We start from the raw sequence: 16562 nt of genomic DNA, 5'->3' as shown, positions 1-16562 counted from the left end.
TGTGTAGGCTGGCTAATACAAGTTCACGCGCGCACATTGTCAGCATGTAGGCACAGTGACATGCATTCAATGGTGCGCCCTTAATTACCTAAACATGAGAGAGATGTGCCATATACGCACGATGCGATTCCATTCACACCTCTCTCTCTCTCTGCACCCTCTCTTTCTCTCTCTCTCTCCTCGCATGACCATGACCATGAAATGGAGAGCAAAATACAGCACGATATAGTTTCACATGCGGCTATGCACACACCACGCATAGACTTGTTGGTGTAGGCTACTGCGCAATGGCATTTGGCCTGGGTGCTTATTGGTAGGTTAATATCCACAGTTTATCCGTAGCGGTCCGCAATGAACCTATTGTTCAAGCTTCGCACTCCAATACAAATTAAACTATTTGAATAAAGGTTGTACACATCAGTGAAATTAACCCCTAATTGAGAGAGTGTATAGGCCTGCACCACAGATCATATAGGCTGCATGGCTAACAGGACTTGGGCACTACCCATCTCTCTATATCATTTGATAAAGGCATATTAAAAACATGACTTGTACACCCAATGAAAATATAAACTTCACAGAATATATACCACTTCGAATTATAACAATGGGTTGAAGATTATCTGAATATCACACAAGTAAAATCTCAACTTTTTTGCGCAACGGGCCATTGCGCTGAGGACTGGCAGTGTTTTACATATACTTGAGGACCTCTGCTTGGAACGCGCTGCATGTGGACGCAACACTTGGAGCTTGTAGATACACGGAATGACGATAAACATTTCACAGAATATATACCACTTTGAATTAAAACAATCGGTTGTGCTTAGCACTCGGCACCAATGCAAATGAAATAGTCCGCACTGGACTAGTAGGCTGGCTGATATATTTATTATTGGATGCAGCAGAGCAGAGCCTTTGCAGCTCACTGCAGTTGATGCAACATAATACGTTTTAAAGTTGTTAACAGTGATATATAAACATGAACACTTGGATAGATATCTGTGTAGTTTCCATGCAGGCACAAGCTGCATTTCTCACCTAATTATAGTAAAAATGATATGCGCTAATAAGCGGTGACATCATCATTTCTCAAAAGCTCTGTCACTCTCCAGTCGGACTTTTCTGCGGGGCTCAGGAGACTACAACTAAACTCCGCCCATTGGGATACAAAACAGCCCTTCTCTCCTATTGGTTGGTGGTTAACCCCACCCTCTGTGTTGGGTGGACGTTGGGTGGATGTTGCGCCTACAAGCTGTTGTATGCATAGATATATGGTTGTATGGCTTTCGGCTGTGTGTTGACTGCCCCCCCTCCCCCTCACACAACACAATGTTGGGTCAAAGCACGTGACTCCCATTGGTAATACATTGGGCGGCCATGACACAACACAACATGCATCCAACGAGCATCCAACGAGCAGAGAATTGCATGAAAGGTGTGAGCTCAGCCTAAGGCTGAGCTCACATGGTTTGACCCAACATTGTGTTGTGTGAGGGGGAGGGGCGTTTCGACTGCGCCCCTCCCCCTCACACAACACAATGTTGGGTCAAACCATGTGACCTCCATTGGAAATGCATTGGGCCGCTGGGCGGCCATGACACAACACCCAACGAGCACGAGAATTGCATGAAAGGTGTGAGCTCAGCCTTAGGCTTCGTACACACCTTTCGGACACACAGATCTGTCCGACCGACCACTGATTACATTTTTATGATTTGATGCCTCCATGTCCCACAATGCTTTGCGCGATTTGGGCGGTGCTACGACACGCGGAAATAGATGCACATATGTTCAGTGTAGTTTTCTTGACTGCAGCAGCAGCTAGCGGTAGTTTGTCGAGGCCGTTTTTCACACTCAAAGTTCACTTAGAAGGTCCGGATCAAGGACCAAATATTTGCATTTTGATTTTGGTCCGTTTGGTGTTCACACTGGACTTTGTAAAGCGTACCAAATATGTAAACAAATGACACGTGGACATGTTAAGCGAACCAAATAGTGAAAAAAAGAAAAGAGGTCATTGGAGGGAAAAATAACATGAGGGGGTGCGGGAAATCACTGTCTACAATTTTTGGGCGCAACCTTCAGTCACACAGAGAGAAGAGAACAGCAACATGAATCATGATTGCAGCAACAACTTGAAATTGCATTAATTCTTAATTATTTTATTAGCCAAATAAGGCAACAGATGAACAGAGGAGCAGGTGTTATCATAGATATATATATATCTATGGGTGTTATAGCCTACAACAAAGTATCCCCGAATCCCGATAAAAGGGACTTTTCTTCCATGTGTGCACCTTAACCTGATTCGATATAGGCCTATGTTATTTCTGCGCATCAAATCGACGGGCATTTCCATGTCATCTTATGGTTTAAACTTGAAGCCGTGCTGGTCAGTTAAGCTTCAAGTCAGAACAGCTCCGCTGCAGTTGACCTATATCACGTATTTTGCTATAGTGATGTAATCAATTAACCATTTAGGACCACCTGTGTAGCTTATTTAACATTTGCTCCATTGGCTCTTTATGCGTGCGGCCGTGCGCTAGAGCGAGACAGGATGATTTTAAATATTTCTCTGTCTGCGTCTCTCCCATAGAGCTATAAAATATATCGGGTCTCTCCCCCCACATGTGCGCGCGTCATAACTTTGCGTGGTGGCGGTGGCGCATGCTTAAAATAAACAGATCCACAAGCTTACATCGTGTACCATACCGTAAGTACCATTCGTGTCGATAACTTGTACATCTGTTATATTTGCGCATGTGAACCTCGTACGCTGCCATTACATTTCTACTCTAGGCTACTCATAGACATATATGCGTCTACTATTAAAATCAATAGTGATCCCCGTAAAAAAGACATGCTTTTAGAACTAATTATTAATGCAGCCTCACAACTGCCGAGGCCCGACGGCTATTTTGGCTATCGTCCTGTATTTCTGTATATAGAATAGAACTTAGTACCAGACTGGACTCACTCACTGACTGGAGACAGCCGTGCGCAACTTGGACTCTCCAAGTTACGCACGGCCCTAGCCAAAAGAAGACATACAAACAAGCGATATAATAGTCTGTGTCACGTAACTCAGAAGACTACAGCCTAAACCCCACCCAGTGCTGTCAAGAACGGAAGTTCTCTCCTATTAGTTGGCGGTTAAAAAACACCCTTCTGTCCGATCTGAAGTCCCACCCTGTTCGTTGGCTGTTTTGACTACAAGGTGTCCGATGTGTTTGTTGTGCCCTCCGCCCCCACATCGGACAGGTTTGTCCGATCAAACGACGTGACTCCCATTGAAAATGAATTGGAGCAGCAATCAAATAGCAATCAGGCATCGCACACGGACCAAACATTTGTTCTTTAGGTGTGTACGCAGCCTTAGGCCTCACTCAGACCTTTACTGCATTGCTGTATGCTTGTTGGATGAATGTTGTGTAGTGTCATGGCCGCCCCAATGCATTTCCAATGGGAGTCACATGGTTTGACATAACATTTGTGTTGTATGAGGGGGAGGGGCGCAGTCGAAACACAGCCGAAAGCCATACAACAGCTTGTAGTCCAAAATGTGGACTACAAACCATGTGACTTCCATTGGAAATGCATTGGGGCGGCCATGACACACATGTCTGCAATGAACACTTTTATTATTTAAGCAATGTTTGGGTTAAAAGACCTTCCTTCTTCAGGCATCTGGTGAAACAGAGCATAAAAGCTTCCTTCCTGTATTATATTCAGATCCTGTTTGTGGAGCAGTTGAGGATCTAAAGGAGAACAATGATGGTGACTAAGCTTCTCATGTTCTCCTCCTGTTCCAAATCATGTGGAGCTGAGGTGAATGAATCATGGGTTTTATACCGCTCAACCGCCTAACAACCCCATGAACAAAAACAAGAAAGAAACAAGACACACAAACACTGATAACACTATAGCCTCCAAAAGGTTTCAGACAGTATACAGCTAAATTATTTTTCTAGTCCTTAATTCCCCTGAAATAGCCTACATCTTAAAACATTTCCTCAGTCTTACTGTGGTGGGAAAATTGCTTTCTACCATGATTTTGCATGCATTAGCATACCGGTAGTACACATCACCAATGTGCTAACATGCTAACACCACAAGCATTGTGTGCTAACTATAACGTTGCCTACAGGCCTTGGCCTTGTGGTTCTGTAATTGATGTAGAAGTGTAAGCCGAGCTGTGACTGGTTGGTCTATTTTTGTGGAGACGATTCAGAGGAGACAGACAGAGATCAGACAAAACCTTATTCTAGACAGCTTGGTCCCTTCAGCGCAATGCCGTACTTTGTAATTCAATATTGGGAGCACATTTCCCAGAGCAGATTAAGAACACACACATCTGTTGTGAAATACTGTATAAATAGAAGAATACCGTCCTTTTGTCAACAATGTTACAAATCGTACAGCAAACCCCGAGGCTTGCTCGCACACTATGTTGCTCCACCTCAACTAAAGATGATTTCCAACATGTTTGCAACAAGAGAAACCCAAAAGCTCAGGGAGAATGTTAGTGACTCAGCTGTGCTGTGAGCCGGAAACTGGGAAAACCCACACCTGGAGCTCATTAATTAAACCTTTAACAAGACTAACAGGTCCCGATCTGACTGTGGCAATTCCAAGTATCTACATGGACCATAAGGGCTAAGCCCAAGCCCAGTGGGGCCCTTAATAACACATGTTCAAACTTAGTCTATCCCTATCTATCCCTCCTACCTACCTCCCAATATATCTACCTATACCCAGAGCCATCTAATAGAAGAGTTGCGATATTGAGGGGGCAGGATATTGAGGGGGCAGCCCGGTCACGTGGTTCATGTACTCGCGCGAGCCCATAGACTCCAATGCATTCCGTAAACTTCCGGTTGTCCCCATTCGTTGTCCACATTCAATAGAAGTCTATGTAGAGGAACCGCCATTGGACTGGCCCCATGAAGTGAACAGGGTTTGCGTAACTCTGTCTTACTCTATGGCTCTGCCTATGCCTACCTACCTCCCAATCTACCTACCTACCTACAGTACCTACCTACCTATACCTACCTACCTACCTACCTACCAGTACCTACCTACCTATCGTCCATCCATCCATCCATCCATCCATCCATCCATCCATCCATCCATCCATCCATCCATCCACAGTATCTATGCTCAATAAATACTAAAGAATGAAATGGATGGACAGTGATTACCTTTCAATGTCACCCACAACTTGCTATCAACATTTCTACATTAAGGCAATATGATCTATGTAAAAACAGTGAACTGTAGAAAAAGAAAAAGCCTTTGATGTGTACTTGGCTGGCTGTAACCCAAATACATTTGTTTAGTTTAGTTTCATTTGACCAGTATGCTGGGGAGCATTCTGACCAAGAGATGAACCTAGCGAAAATTAATCCCAAATCCCCCAAAAGGAGAGAGATCACATATTTCCCCTTTCTTTCATTGTTGTTGGATTTCTATGCCATTTCTACTAAGCCCCAGGCCTATTGTTCCACAGATCCACTCCCAGATTTGCCTATTGCAAAACCCAGTGTTGGGAAAGTTCATTTATTTTATGAACTAGTTCAGTTCACAGTTCAGAAATTTAAAAAGGAACTAATTCAGTTCATAGTTCACAATTCAACATTTTGAACTAAAGTTCATGGTTCCAAAAAATAAACGATTTTAGTTATTTTTCGTTATTTTTTTTCAAAATTATTGCCACAGCCTAGGCTATAGCCATTTGCGCATTTGAGCACCAGCTGAGAGACAGGGATTTAGAGAATGCTGACAGGCACTCAAATGAGATGTTAACGTCCTGTAAGTAGACTTAGGTGGCTTTTAGACGAGGATGGTGTTCATAAGAAACGACAAAATAAAGTATCGTTTGCTGGGGTCCTTTTAGACAAGAAGGGTGTTCTCAGGAGGTGAAAACGCATCAAAGTGAAACCACCTCCCAGAGTGGAAATCTTTGAGAACGCCGTTTTATCCCTTCTCCGTGTAAACAGGCAAAACGGTGAATCCGCAAAACTTATGACATCATGGCTCACGTTGGCTCGCAGCGCATATATTATTACATTGATGCATAATTATGATATAATGGAGTTCCTGAACAAGCCTCCCTCCTCGCCTACAAAGAGCTGCTCATCAGCGATGGTGAATGTAAAACCATGATGTAAATAAAATGCCTTAATTGTGATAGGTGGCAGCCGCGGCAGCAGCGTTTATGTAGCCTAATGTATTATAAAATATATAACCATCCCGTGGCGCGCTCTGCCTGCATGCTCTGGGCTGTCTGTCACCACCATCACCATCACCCTCCCTGTGAATGAAAATAAAAATCCAGTCCCTTCCCCAGGTGATTAAACAAAAAGGAATCACCCTCCCCTATTAACCTATTAATTAACATCACATTTACCTCAGTATTATTTATTCCTAACTTTAATCTGGTAGCGTTTTTAATATGTGAGAAAATAAAGTGACCGCAAAAATCGCGAAAAACTGTCTGCTGTGAGGCTTGAACTGTGAGGCTTGCGCCAATGCGCACAATGGTCTCGTAGTCTAACACCTAACACAGCAAGCTATGTAAGTCATTGAAAAGTGGGGGTTGCAGTGTGTACTTGTAGTGTGTGTTGTAGTGTGATTGACACGGGGAACAATGAAACTGTTGCGTGAAGGGGGAGCTGGCTCTTCTTCTTGTACATAACGTGGGTGACTGGTCTATTTGGCAGCCCGTTACCGCCACCTAGCGATATTATAGCGTTTTCATAAAGTGTGCGTTCTCGTGTAAAGGGTCAATGAAAACTGAGAACGCAACGGGACTTTGCCGTTTTATCTGGAGATGGTCGCCGTCTAAAAGAGGCCTTAGAAATAAAACTCGTGTTGACTAATCAATACAAGTGGCTCTTATTTTGATGAGGCAGTTTCTGCACAGGAAGTCCGTTTCACTTGTAAACAAGCTACGTTCACACACGCCAGAAATGAACGCGTTCACAATGGCGTTCATCAGGCAGAAATACAGTACGTTCAGTTCACGTTCAGCCCAAATGAGAACGCGTTCGTTCTGGCAAAACCACACTTCTTAAAAAAACATTCTAATTGAACAGGGAAATGAGATGAGCCATACATACCTTGACATTGTAGGCTATGTAGTGCTTGGCCAGTGCCTCTGGTGTGTGCATCCATGATTTATCTGAAATGAAACAATGTGATATTCATTTGAGTGGACTTCAAGCCTCCGTAACAACAATGTAATATTAATTTGATCTATTCCTACAGTCAAAACATATTAAATTATGCAAAAAATAGCTCACAACTTTCAGCTAAGCCCTTAAGTGAGAAGCCATTTCAGCGTCCCTTGTTCTTCCATCAGTTGCTTATTCATTTTTCAATTCCCAGCTTCACAAACTAGTTAAGCGTTGCGTTAATGAACCCCTCGACAAGAGATGCATGACAGTGACCTTGAGGCCCTCAAGCGCAGCATGATAACTGTGATAATCAAGCCGATCGAGTCACCTCCACCACGCCCTCTTCATAGGTGCACTAATGGTTTTGTTTGCGTTAATGTGTGTCGACTAAGTGGTTTGATCAATTCAAAGTTGCTTCTAATTACAGATGATGCGGCAGCCTGCGGTTCCGTAATTGTCTGCCAGTGATTTGTTTCGATAATGGGAAATAAAAGGGGCGATGGGGACAGGGAAGGGGTGGTGACGGGGGGAGAGGGGTGACAGGGGACGGAAGGGTGGGATCGGTGTTGACGGAGTAATCCTTTTGTGGAAAAAGCACACACAAAATCTATCCACTTTTCTCCAGTTATTTTTGACTCCCTTTTTTCCCCTCTTGACTGTATAGGAATGGACCCAAACGGATGTTACGTGTTCTGTGTGTGTGTGTGTGTGTGTGTGTGTGTGTGTGTGTGTGTGTGTGTGTGTGTGTGTGTGTGTGTGTGTGTGTGTGTGTGCGTACGTGTGTGTGAGGGGGGTAATTTTGAATTGTACCCTAAAGTGCCGTCAGTGCCAAGCACTATAAATATAAATTAATAGCATTTTTTAAATTATAGTCCTAGTTATAGTGCTTTGTGTGGACTCCCTAAGGGTTTCTCTATTTTGGTTTGCCCATCAGTACTGCAATGGCATCCGCCTCCATCCCACACACACACCAGTCTCATCTAAAGAATGAATGACTACAATCAATTTCCCATGGGGGAGGTGGTGGGTGGGTTGTTTCTCGGGGGCCAAGGTTGATGGCGGGATGATGCATCTCCTCGTCCACTCCACGACAGCGCTAAGCAACTGTAAATCCTAACTCTTAAGTAATGACAGATGGGATGGAGGAGAGGGCAGAGGGGAGGGTGTGGCAGCACAGCTACCATAAGACTCAGAGGTCTTTTTCGGACGCCCGCACAGTTCTGATTTATAACGGAGGAACACGTTGCTCTCTAGTTAGCCACCTCAAAAAGAGGGGAGTGTGACACAAGGGGATGTGCGGGGTCACGACGAGGAGGATAAAACCGCCTGTGCGTAAAGATGCAGCCCAGATTTTAAGGTCAGCCTGTGAGTGATGGTCCGACAACGGCTGAGGAGGTTTGCATGCCACTGTGTTGAGAACGAAGGCAGATGTAGATTAACCAAGATGACAGCAGGGAAGACTCACTGGTTCCCCCCCCTGTCACACTATAGGGGGGAACCAGTGTATTATTTTGAACTGCTATGATACACACCAGGAGGTAATAAGCTATGTAATTGTTTCTGTAGGTATATGCTGGAAAACTATAGGGCAATAGATGCAATATATGTAATATGATTAATTGAATATATAGGACCACAATGGACATTTTGTGTTATCCTTTTAGTCATGTTTTACTGCACCACGTGCAGTAAAATGTGTCTGACAAAGCATCAGAACCCAATCAAGGATGATGGTGATAAAGCCTAAGGCCTCATTCATACGTATAAAACGCAATCAAACAAATGTTTGGTAATTTTTTTGTTTTTTTAGGCCACCACAATGCTTTTCCAATGGGAGTCACATGGTTTGACCAACAATTTGTGTTTGATGAGGGGGGAGGGGCAGAACACCACCAGCAATCAGCAATCAAACCAGGGCTGGACTGGCCACAGGTCATACCTGGCATATTCCCGTTTTTTTTACAGGCAGGCAGGCCAATAGGCGGCAGGCCATTCTGCCAGTGCCATCATGATAATGTCACTGTACCTGTATCAGTGAGTGAAGTGTAGTTGTAGTTGTGTAGTTGTCTGTTGGTTTGTATCATTTATGTTGTTCTGTAAAAGTGGTGGTATTAGGGCTTGTTTGTTTGTGTGTGCCTCGACGGAGCGGCCGGTAGAGTTTCTGCTACGGTTGCGCTGGTTGTGGTGGGCCGGTCTGGGCCAAATTCACGCGAAAATGACCGGGCCGAATTTTTGTCCCAGTCCAGCCCTGAATCAAACACAAATGTTTGGTCAAACCATGTGACTCCCATTGGAAAAGCATTGTGGTGGCCTAAAAAAAAAAGAAACGACCAAACATTTGCTCGATTGGTGTTTGATACGTGTGAATGAGGCCTAAGTAACCAAATGAGTGATCTCAAGATTATGAGAAAACAGAAATGTGTTCTCAGAAATGTTACGCTTTCATGTTAAAAGGTATCTCAGTGTAGAGCTAAACACGGATGGAGTGTTTTGTGCAGCAGAGAATGTGTTTTGTGCAGCAGAGAATGATTGATGGTTTATCGAACAAGGTCACAATCACGCAAGGGTCAAAGACACAGCCATCTCTACAAGAACTGTTAAGCGCCCTATCTCTGAAATCACGGATAGGGAGAAAAAAGCAGTGCTTCTCAATGAGTGCCTGAAAGCTTTGTGAACTGCACTGATAGCAATCAAGCCCCTTTCTTGTTGAGAGGGACCAACGCTACCCACAGCTGGATGACAATCAGGTAATCAGGTATACTGATGTTTTAACAGATATCACAGCACTTCTGAGAGAGCTCAGTCTTCACATGCAGGGAGCTGGACAAATGGTCAGGACCCTGTATGACAATTTAGGCATTTAGCAGACACTCTTAATCCAGAGGGACTTGGAGTAGGCAAGAACAAAAACATGGTAATGCATAAAATACATAAAAGGAAGAACCTAACAGTGGAATATCTATATAATGAAACAAGGCAAATACACTATAGTTACATAAGTTGAGCCTTTGCATATACGCCTGTAAGGTCGTCAAGGCTAGGGCAAGTGTTACAGCAAGTGCTACGGGCTACGAGTCTGAAGAGGTGGGTTTTCAGACTACGGCGGAAGGTTGGGAGTGAGTCTGCAGTTCTGATTGCAATGGGAAGTGCATTTCATAGTTTTGGAGCCAGAATGGAGAAGAGTTTGGGACGCATGGAGCGTTGTCCCGGCGTTTTTTGTGAATGTACTGTACTTCCAGCTTCCCTGCGTTGGCTGATCTGAGTGCGCAGGAGGGTTTGTAGGGTCCAGTCAGACTTGCAAGATATGGGGTGCCATACCTTTGGTTGCTTTGAAGGCCAGCTTCAGAGTTTTGTACTCTGAAGCGACCGGGAGCCAATGGAGGGAGCGGAGAAGGGGGGAGACGTGAGAATTTTGGCTGGTTGAAGACCAAGCGAGCTGCGGCACTCTGGATCAATTGGAGAGGCTTAAGTGTGCATGCCGGTAGGCCAGTAAGGAGAGAGTATGAGACATGGAAGGACATTTTTCACGTCCAAACTTTGAATTCATGCACAGGATATATATAAAAACAAGAATTACTCAGTCATACTTGCCAGCTGCAGCAAGCTCTTGTTTATGAACATCTATAATCAGTTTGTGTGCCTCAGCCTCTGCCTCAGCTCACGGCTTCACATTGCGGCGTTCAGAGTGTTTCATTCTTGCCTCTCTTATTCCAACTTCCAAGAATGGACGATTAAAGCATTACTGAAGCTGCTTACACCAGAGACGAAGATACGCCCTAATATGACTTACATTTGTGGCAACACAAACATTAAATGCCATTGACAATGAAGGCAAACTTTACGTCATATGTAGACGAGCAAATCGGCTAACCAATCACATGAATTCAGTTGTTCGTGAGATGATGTATGATGATGTATAATGATAAGAGAGCCCCTGACTTCATACGGGTGTGATTTTTTTATGTCTCTCATTGGCTTAGAGGCAGCCAATGATGAAAAAGTCTCTACTACGGTCGCTAATAGTGGTAGATCAACATGTTGTCCAGCCGCTTTGCAAGCAGCTGACAAAAATACATTCTTTTTTTCTTTTCTTTTTTTTTTCTTTTCTTTTTTTTGTAATTTTTATCCCACGATTTTGTAACCCCTTTTTCACCCCTGTGTCAATTATCTAATGTGATCCTGGGTTCTACACACCCTCCGCCAACCTGGGGAGAGCAACGGACTTGAACTCATACTTCCTTTACACCTGACAGGGGGGGGGGGGTTCCCTGGTTGGACGTAGCGCGTGGAAGGAACACGTTATTCCAACCAGTTCCTTTCCCCTCCATCAGGCGCCCTGGCTGGCCAGGTGGAGGCAGTTTAGAGACCAGGATTACTGCATGTTTTTTGTGAGGGTATCTACCATAGGGGACACGGGGAGAACATGCAAACTCCACACAGAAAGGCCCTTTCGCCAACCCCGCCGACAAAAATACATTCTACTACATTAAACACTTGAGAGAGTTGTCAACTCCTCACTCAATCAACACGGTCAACATACAGTAGCCATCAACATGGGAGGGCTGGAGTCCGACATAACATTCCTGGATTTCCAACCACATGGGCCAATGTTTTCTTTTCTCATATCCCTGGACAGGTTTGCAGTGAGAGACATGGATGGAAAGTTTGGGGGTTTTTTAACAGCCAAAGAAAAATGCTGACTCGCTTTTCACATGTTGGATAATTCGCTCTCACAGAACTTTTACTGCATGAAGGTAAAGTTGCATTAGCAATGCTATCATCAGCCTTTGCATCTACAGTACATATAGTATCTACTGTATGCGTGTGGATCTTTTCTCACACGAAGGCTTACAGACCACTCAGAGGCGTGTGCAGTGGTGTAAAGTAGCTAAGTACTAGTTAGGCTAGTAGGCTACGTAGGGCCCCCCCCCCCTCTCTCTCTCTCTCTCTCTCTCTCTCTCATTAGCAGGCAACAGTGCAGCACTATCTCTCTCTCTCTGTTTCTGGCACAACAGCGCCCCTACTGGTACTCAGTCAGAGTCACACACAAACATAGGTTAACACATCAGAGTCACACACAAACATAGGTTAACACGGACATTGCTGTTCCTTGGAGTGGTTGCACCACTAAAAAATTAGGTACTTTTACTTTACTGGAGTATTTCCAATTGTCAGGATTTTTACTTCTACTTCACTACATCTCAGAGGCAAATAATTATACTTTTACTCCACTACAATTATTTAAAAACTTTAGTTACTAGTTACTTTTTAGGTTTTAATAATTATAAAACATATATTAACCACTTCAGCCCCATATACATTTCGGCCATTTGAAAATAGCCGATCTACAAGCTCACAATGCGTCGTAGAGCTTGTAGAGCTTCTATTTTCAAATGATTTTTTTATCGAACGTATACACTTGAAAACTTGTGAAACAGGACACTCTGCCTAGTGAGTACTTTCTACTTTGGTACTTCAAGTAGATTTTGATACCAATACTTTTGTAAGTTTGTGCATTTTGAATTCTGGACTTCTACATTGCATTATTGATACTTTTACTTAAAACATGTGAGTACTTTTTCCACCACTGGGCGTGTGTTTAGCTCGCCACACATGAGCCACAGATAGATCAACTCAGCAAAGGAATGCCGGGGCAGGGATCACACTAACATAATTACTCCAATTACACCATGTAGCCTATTTTTAAAGGTTTCATGATATTTTGGCATACATTTGGAACATTACATGGCACGCAGAGCCAATGACGTTTGGAAAATGATTCCAGTAAATAGTCGCACTGTGCCGACAACTGGTGTAGGAGGCGGGCGGTGAAAAAATAAAAAAATAAATAAACTAACAAAACAGCCATCCTTTATTTGCCCTGATGGTTGCATTTAGGACAAATTATGGTCATGTGTCACCGAACAGAATTATGAATTTGGGTACGATCCGGACCGGATGTGGAGTCTATTTTGACTTACAGTTGAACACTTTAGTTAGTTTTTTTCCTCTGTCTGTCTGTCTGTCTGTCTGTCTGTCTGTCTGTCTGTCTGTCTGTCTGTCTGTCTGTCTGTCTGTCTGTCTGTCTGTCTGTCTGTCTGTCTGTCTGTCTGTCTGTCTGTCTGTCTGTCTGTCTGTCTATCTGTCTGACATGTCTGTCTTTCTGTCTGTCTGTCAGACAGGACTGTATCACTGACTGGGAAGCAACAGTTCCTGAGCCATACAGATGTGACTCTGCGAGCCATGATGTGGCCCATAGTTCAGGAGCCTATCTCCTGTTTCCCTATTTAGGCCACAGTCAATCTAAGGTTGGACCCAAAGGAAATTGCAATAGTAATCGATCAAGGATTTGTATGATCCTTAGGGTCATCCAAATATCATATTAAGAATTGTGAATAAAATACTTAGTGTGTCATGGTAAACGTAGGGGTTGAAAGTCAGGGTACCATTAGCAACCAGAAGGCAACATTTTCAGCATGTGACGTGTCAAACTAAGCATTAGTTTTGCACAAAAAACACTCCTTGGACTCACAAAATGTGATAAGGTCATCACATTTGGGAAAGTGGCTATGGCCGAATTTAGCCGAGGAGTGGAAAACTAATGCTTGGAATGGATGGAACGGATTCAGAATCATGAAAACCCCCTAGTTTGACACGTCACATGCTACTTAAAGCATAATGACATTTTGAATGTTTTGCCTTATATAGCCTACAGTACTAGTACTGCACTGTAGGTTGTTATCGGTACCCCCCAAAAAAAGTTCCACTAAATCCATGAAGGAAAACTTTTAATATATGATGTAGGAGGGTATTAGGACCAATACAAACTATATCACATTACTACTGCAATTTATTTTGAGTCACACCCCTTGTTAGCTTATTGACTGCCCTAATTATGAGGCAGCTAGCTTGAAGTAAAAGTAAAGTACACCCTCTGGACATTACGCTAGTTAGTCAGTGGTGGAAAAAGTACTCACAATTTCTACTTAAGTAAAAGTATCAATACTGCAATGTAGAATTACTCTGTTACAAGTAAAAGTCCGGAATTCTAAATTTACTAAAAGCGCTAAGGTATGTGTATCAAAATGTACTTAAATTACCAAAAGTAGAAAGTACTCATTATGAAGAATGTCCAATTTCACATGTTTTCAAATTAATAAAATGTATACAAATCTTTTGAAAATAGCATATCTACAAGCTCACAATGATTAGATCGGCTCCCAAAATCCGAGTAAGGAAGCTGCCATTTCCGTTCACGAAAATATATTTTCATCATATAATTTTATTTTTAATTTCCATATATGATGATTTCTATTCATATTAGGATACATTTGCGCGACTGTAAAGACGAAACGGAAGTGGGGAGGAGTTCCCATCTCCACTTCTGATAGAGCTGCTTCCATTGCTCCAGACTGTATGACAGAAGCATTTGAAAATTGAGAGAGGCAACTAGATTGGGAGTAATAAAGTGGTTAAGTCGTTAATTAAGTTTTGGAACATTTTAATGACAATGTATCCATAAACAATCTTTTTATGTATTATATTATGACATAAGGCTGACAGCTGTGAGCGGACAATGGCCTGTATTGATGCCAGCTACGGTCCTTAAACCACATTATGTCAGGGAACAGTGGCCAGTCTGGCCACTGAACACCAAACATTTTACGAAACATTGGCCACTTCATCTCAGCATCGCCTCATTTGAAATCCTCCCCCATCGATTGGTGTGGGTAATGGAGTCTAACATATCGCTACCCGTATATCCATTCCTAATTAAACAAAGTAGACACATATGAATGGCTAATCATTTGGCTAATCATTTGGTAAAAGAAAACAATGGATTGGACCCTAACTCACAATGCAGAAACGTTTCCTGGGAAGTGCATAGTCTATACAGTACATATAAATACCAGTGGAAGACAAGCAATGCTTAATTTATGCTCCGTCATATGACGGCATTGCGCAAACGAAACTACGTAGATTCTAATTCTAAAAGCTTGTTGTGAGCTTGCAGATCTGCTATTTTCGGAACACAATACCTCTGTATAACGACGTAGCGCCACACCAGGTTTAATGATGCACTTACGCAGCTGCAGATTACAAGGTCTCATAAACAGTCATGTTTTGTAGAGGAAAGACAAACAAACCCAATATAAGAGGCGTTAACAGACAACAATCTCTGGTACAGGAATCATTACATTACACAGGCCCCTGTGCCCTTGTGAAGGTTTTATTGACAGCACTCAAAACAAAAAAAGTAACATCCCTTTATGCTGTGTTAGTTTCATTCATACAGTTTATCTATGTGAACTTGAACTAACGGCTGCATGTTAACCTTCTTCCATCCATTGTCTAACTTTGTACCAGGCTCAAAAAAGTAACCTCAGGGGGCCTCTTCATAATCACTGTTCTAGTGACTACACATTGATCTGGGAGAGAGGAGCATCCAATTAAATTCCAATGGACCTATTCCAGTAACCTTAATGCACTGTATCTTACCTCTAACAAGCTACATTAATCAGGCGAGCTTCTGCACATCCCACTTGGGATGTGCACAAGGTTGAAAGAGAGTTGTACCTCCTACTGCTTGACAACAGTAAAAGAAAAATGCAACAATGTACACTACAGGCATTTCATGTGCAGACATGTAAAACTAGTAGAAACTAGACAAAATAGACATAATGTTGACATCTGAGTTCTCATATTATGGGAACATTATGAGGTATATACTCTAGGGACTCCATTTTCGTCACCGCTAAACCCCTTATCCCTAAACTTCTTTGCCTTTTTTTACTATTTTGCAAAACATTTTTGAATAGTTCAACTAGCCAATCTACATTGACACGTTGTGAGCTTGTAGACTGGCCATTTTAACTATTCAAAAATGTTTTGCAAAATAGTAAAAAAGGTAAAGAAGTTTAGGGATTAGGGGTTTAGCGGTGACGAAAATGGAGCCCAAGCAGTAGCACACAGCCAAATCCTGAGTAAAAAAAATTAAGAAAATAATAATTAGAAAAATAAGAAAATAGAGAAAAAGCCAAGCTCACATTGTGTCGCCTCACGACCCCTTGTCTGAGTGTGCTATAGGGCCACAGCCACCACGCAGGCAGGCAAAAGACCTAATCTACCGCAGTATTCAATCAATGGCTGACAATGAATTTGCTGCCTGGGCACAGTTTTCCATCATGCAGGCCTTGCATCATGCATCTTGCTGTACAGACAGACCCACAATCCCACACACTTCTAATGGACCCCAGGCAGGAGTTGTCCTTGCCACAGTCGAGAGCACACACCTGTGTGTCACGCCATTCAAAGCAGAGCTATACACTGACTTGTAGACCATTTTCTTTGACTTTTAGAAATAGTGTAGTCTTGCGTAGC

At 42.9% G+C, this 16562-nt stretch overlaps 1 protein-coding gene across 4 annotated transcripts in view; it reads right to left on the bottom strand.

Moving 5' to 3' along the window:
• The window catches only part of gulp1a (GULP PTB domain containing engulfment adaptor 1a), a 150788-nt gene that overhangs the window by 23445 nt on the left and 110781 nt on the right, over positions 1 to 16562 (bottom strand). For all 4 annotated transcript variants that reach the window (XM_079518587.1, XM_079518589.1, XM_079518586.1 and 1 more), the window contains exon 4: positions 7125 to 7186. In XM_079518587.1, coding sequence (XP_079374713.1) covers positions 7125 to 7186 — 62 coding nt within the window. The remainder of the gene's footprint in view (positions 1 to 7124; positions 7187 to 16562) is intronic.

This window comes from Electrona antarctica, assembly GCF_951216825.1.
Source record: "Electrona antarctica genome assembly, chromosome: 13".
Taxonomy (NCBI): domain Eukaryota; kingdom Metazoa; phylum Chordata; class Actinopteri; order Myctophiformes; family Myctophidae; genus Electrona; species Electrona antarctica.
The sequence above is the reverse complement of the archived record's forward strand: the minus strand, read 5'-3'. Positions and strand labels throughout refer to the sequence as shown.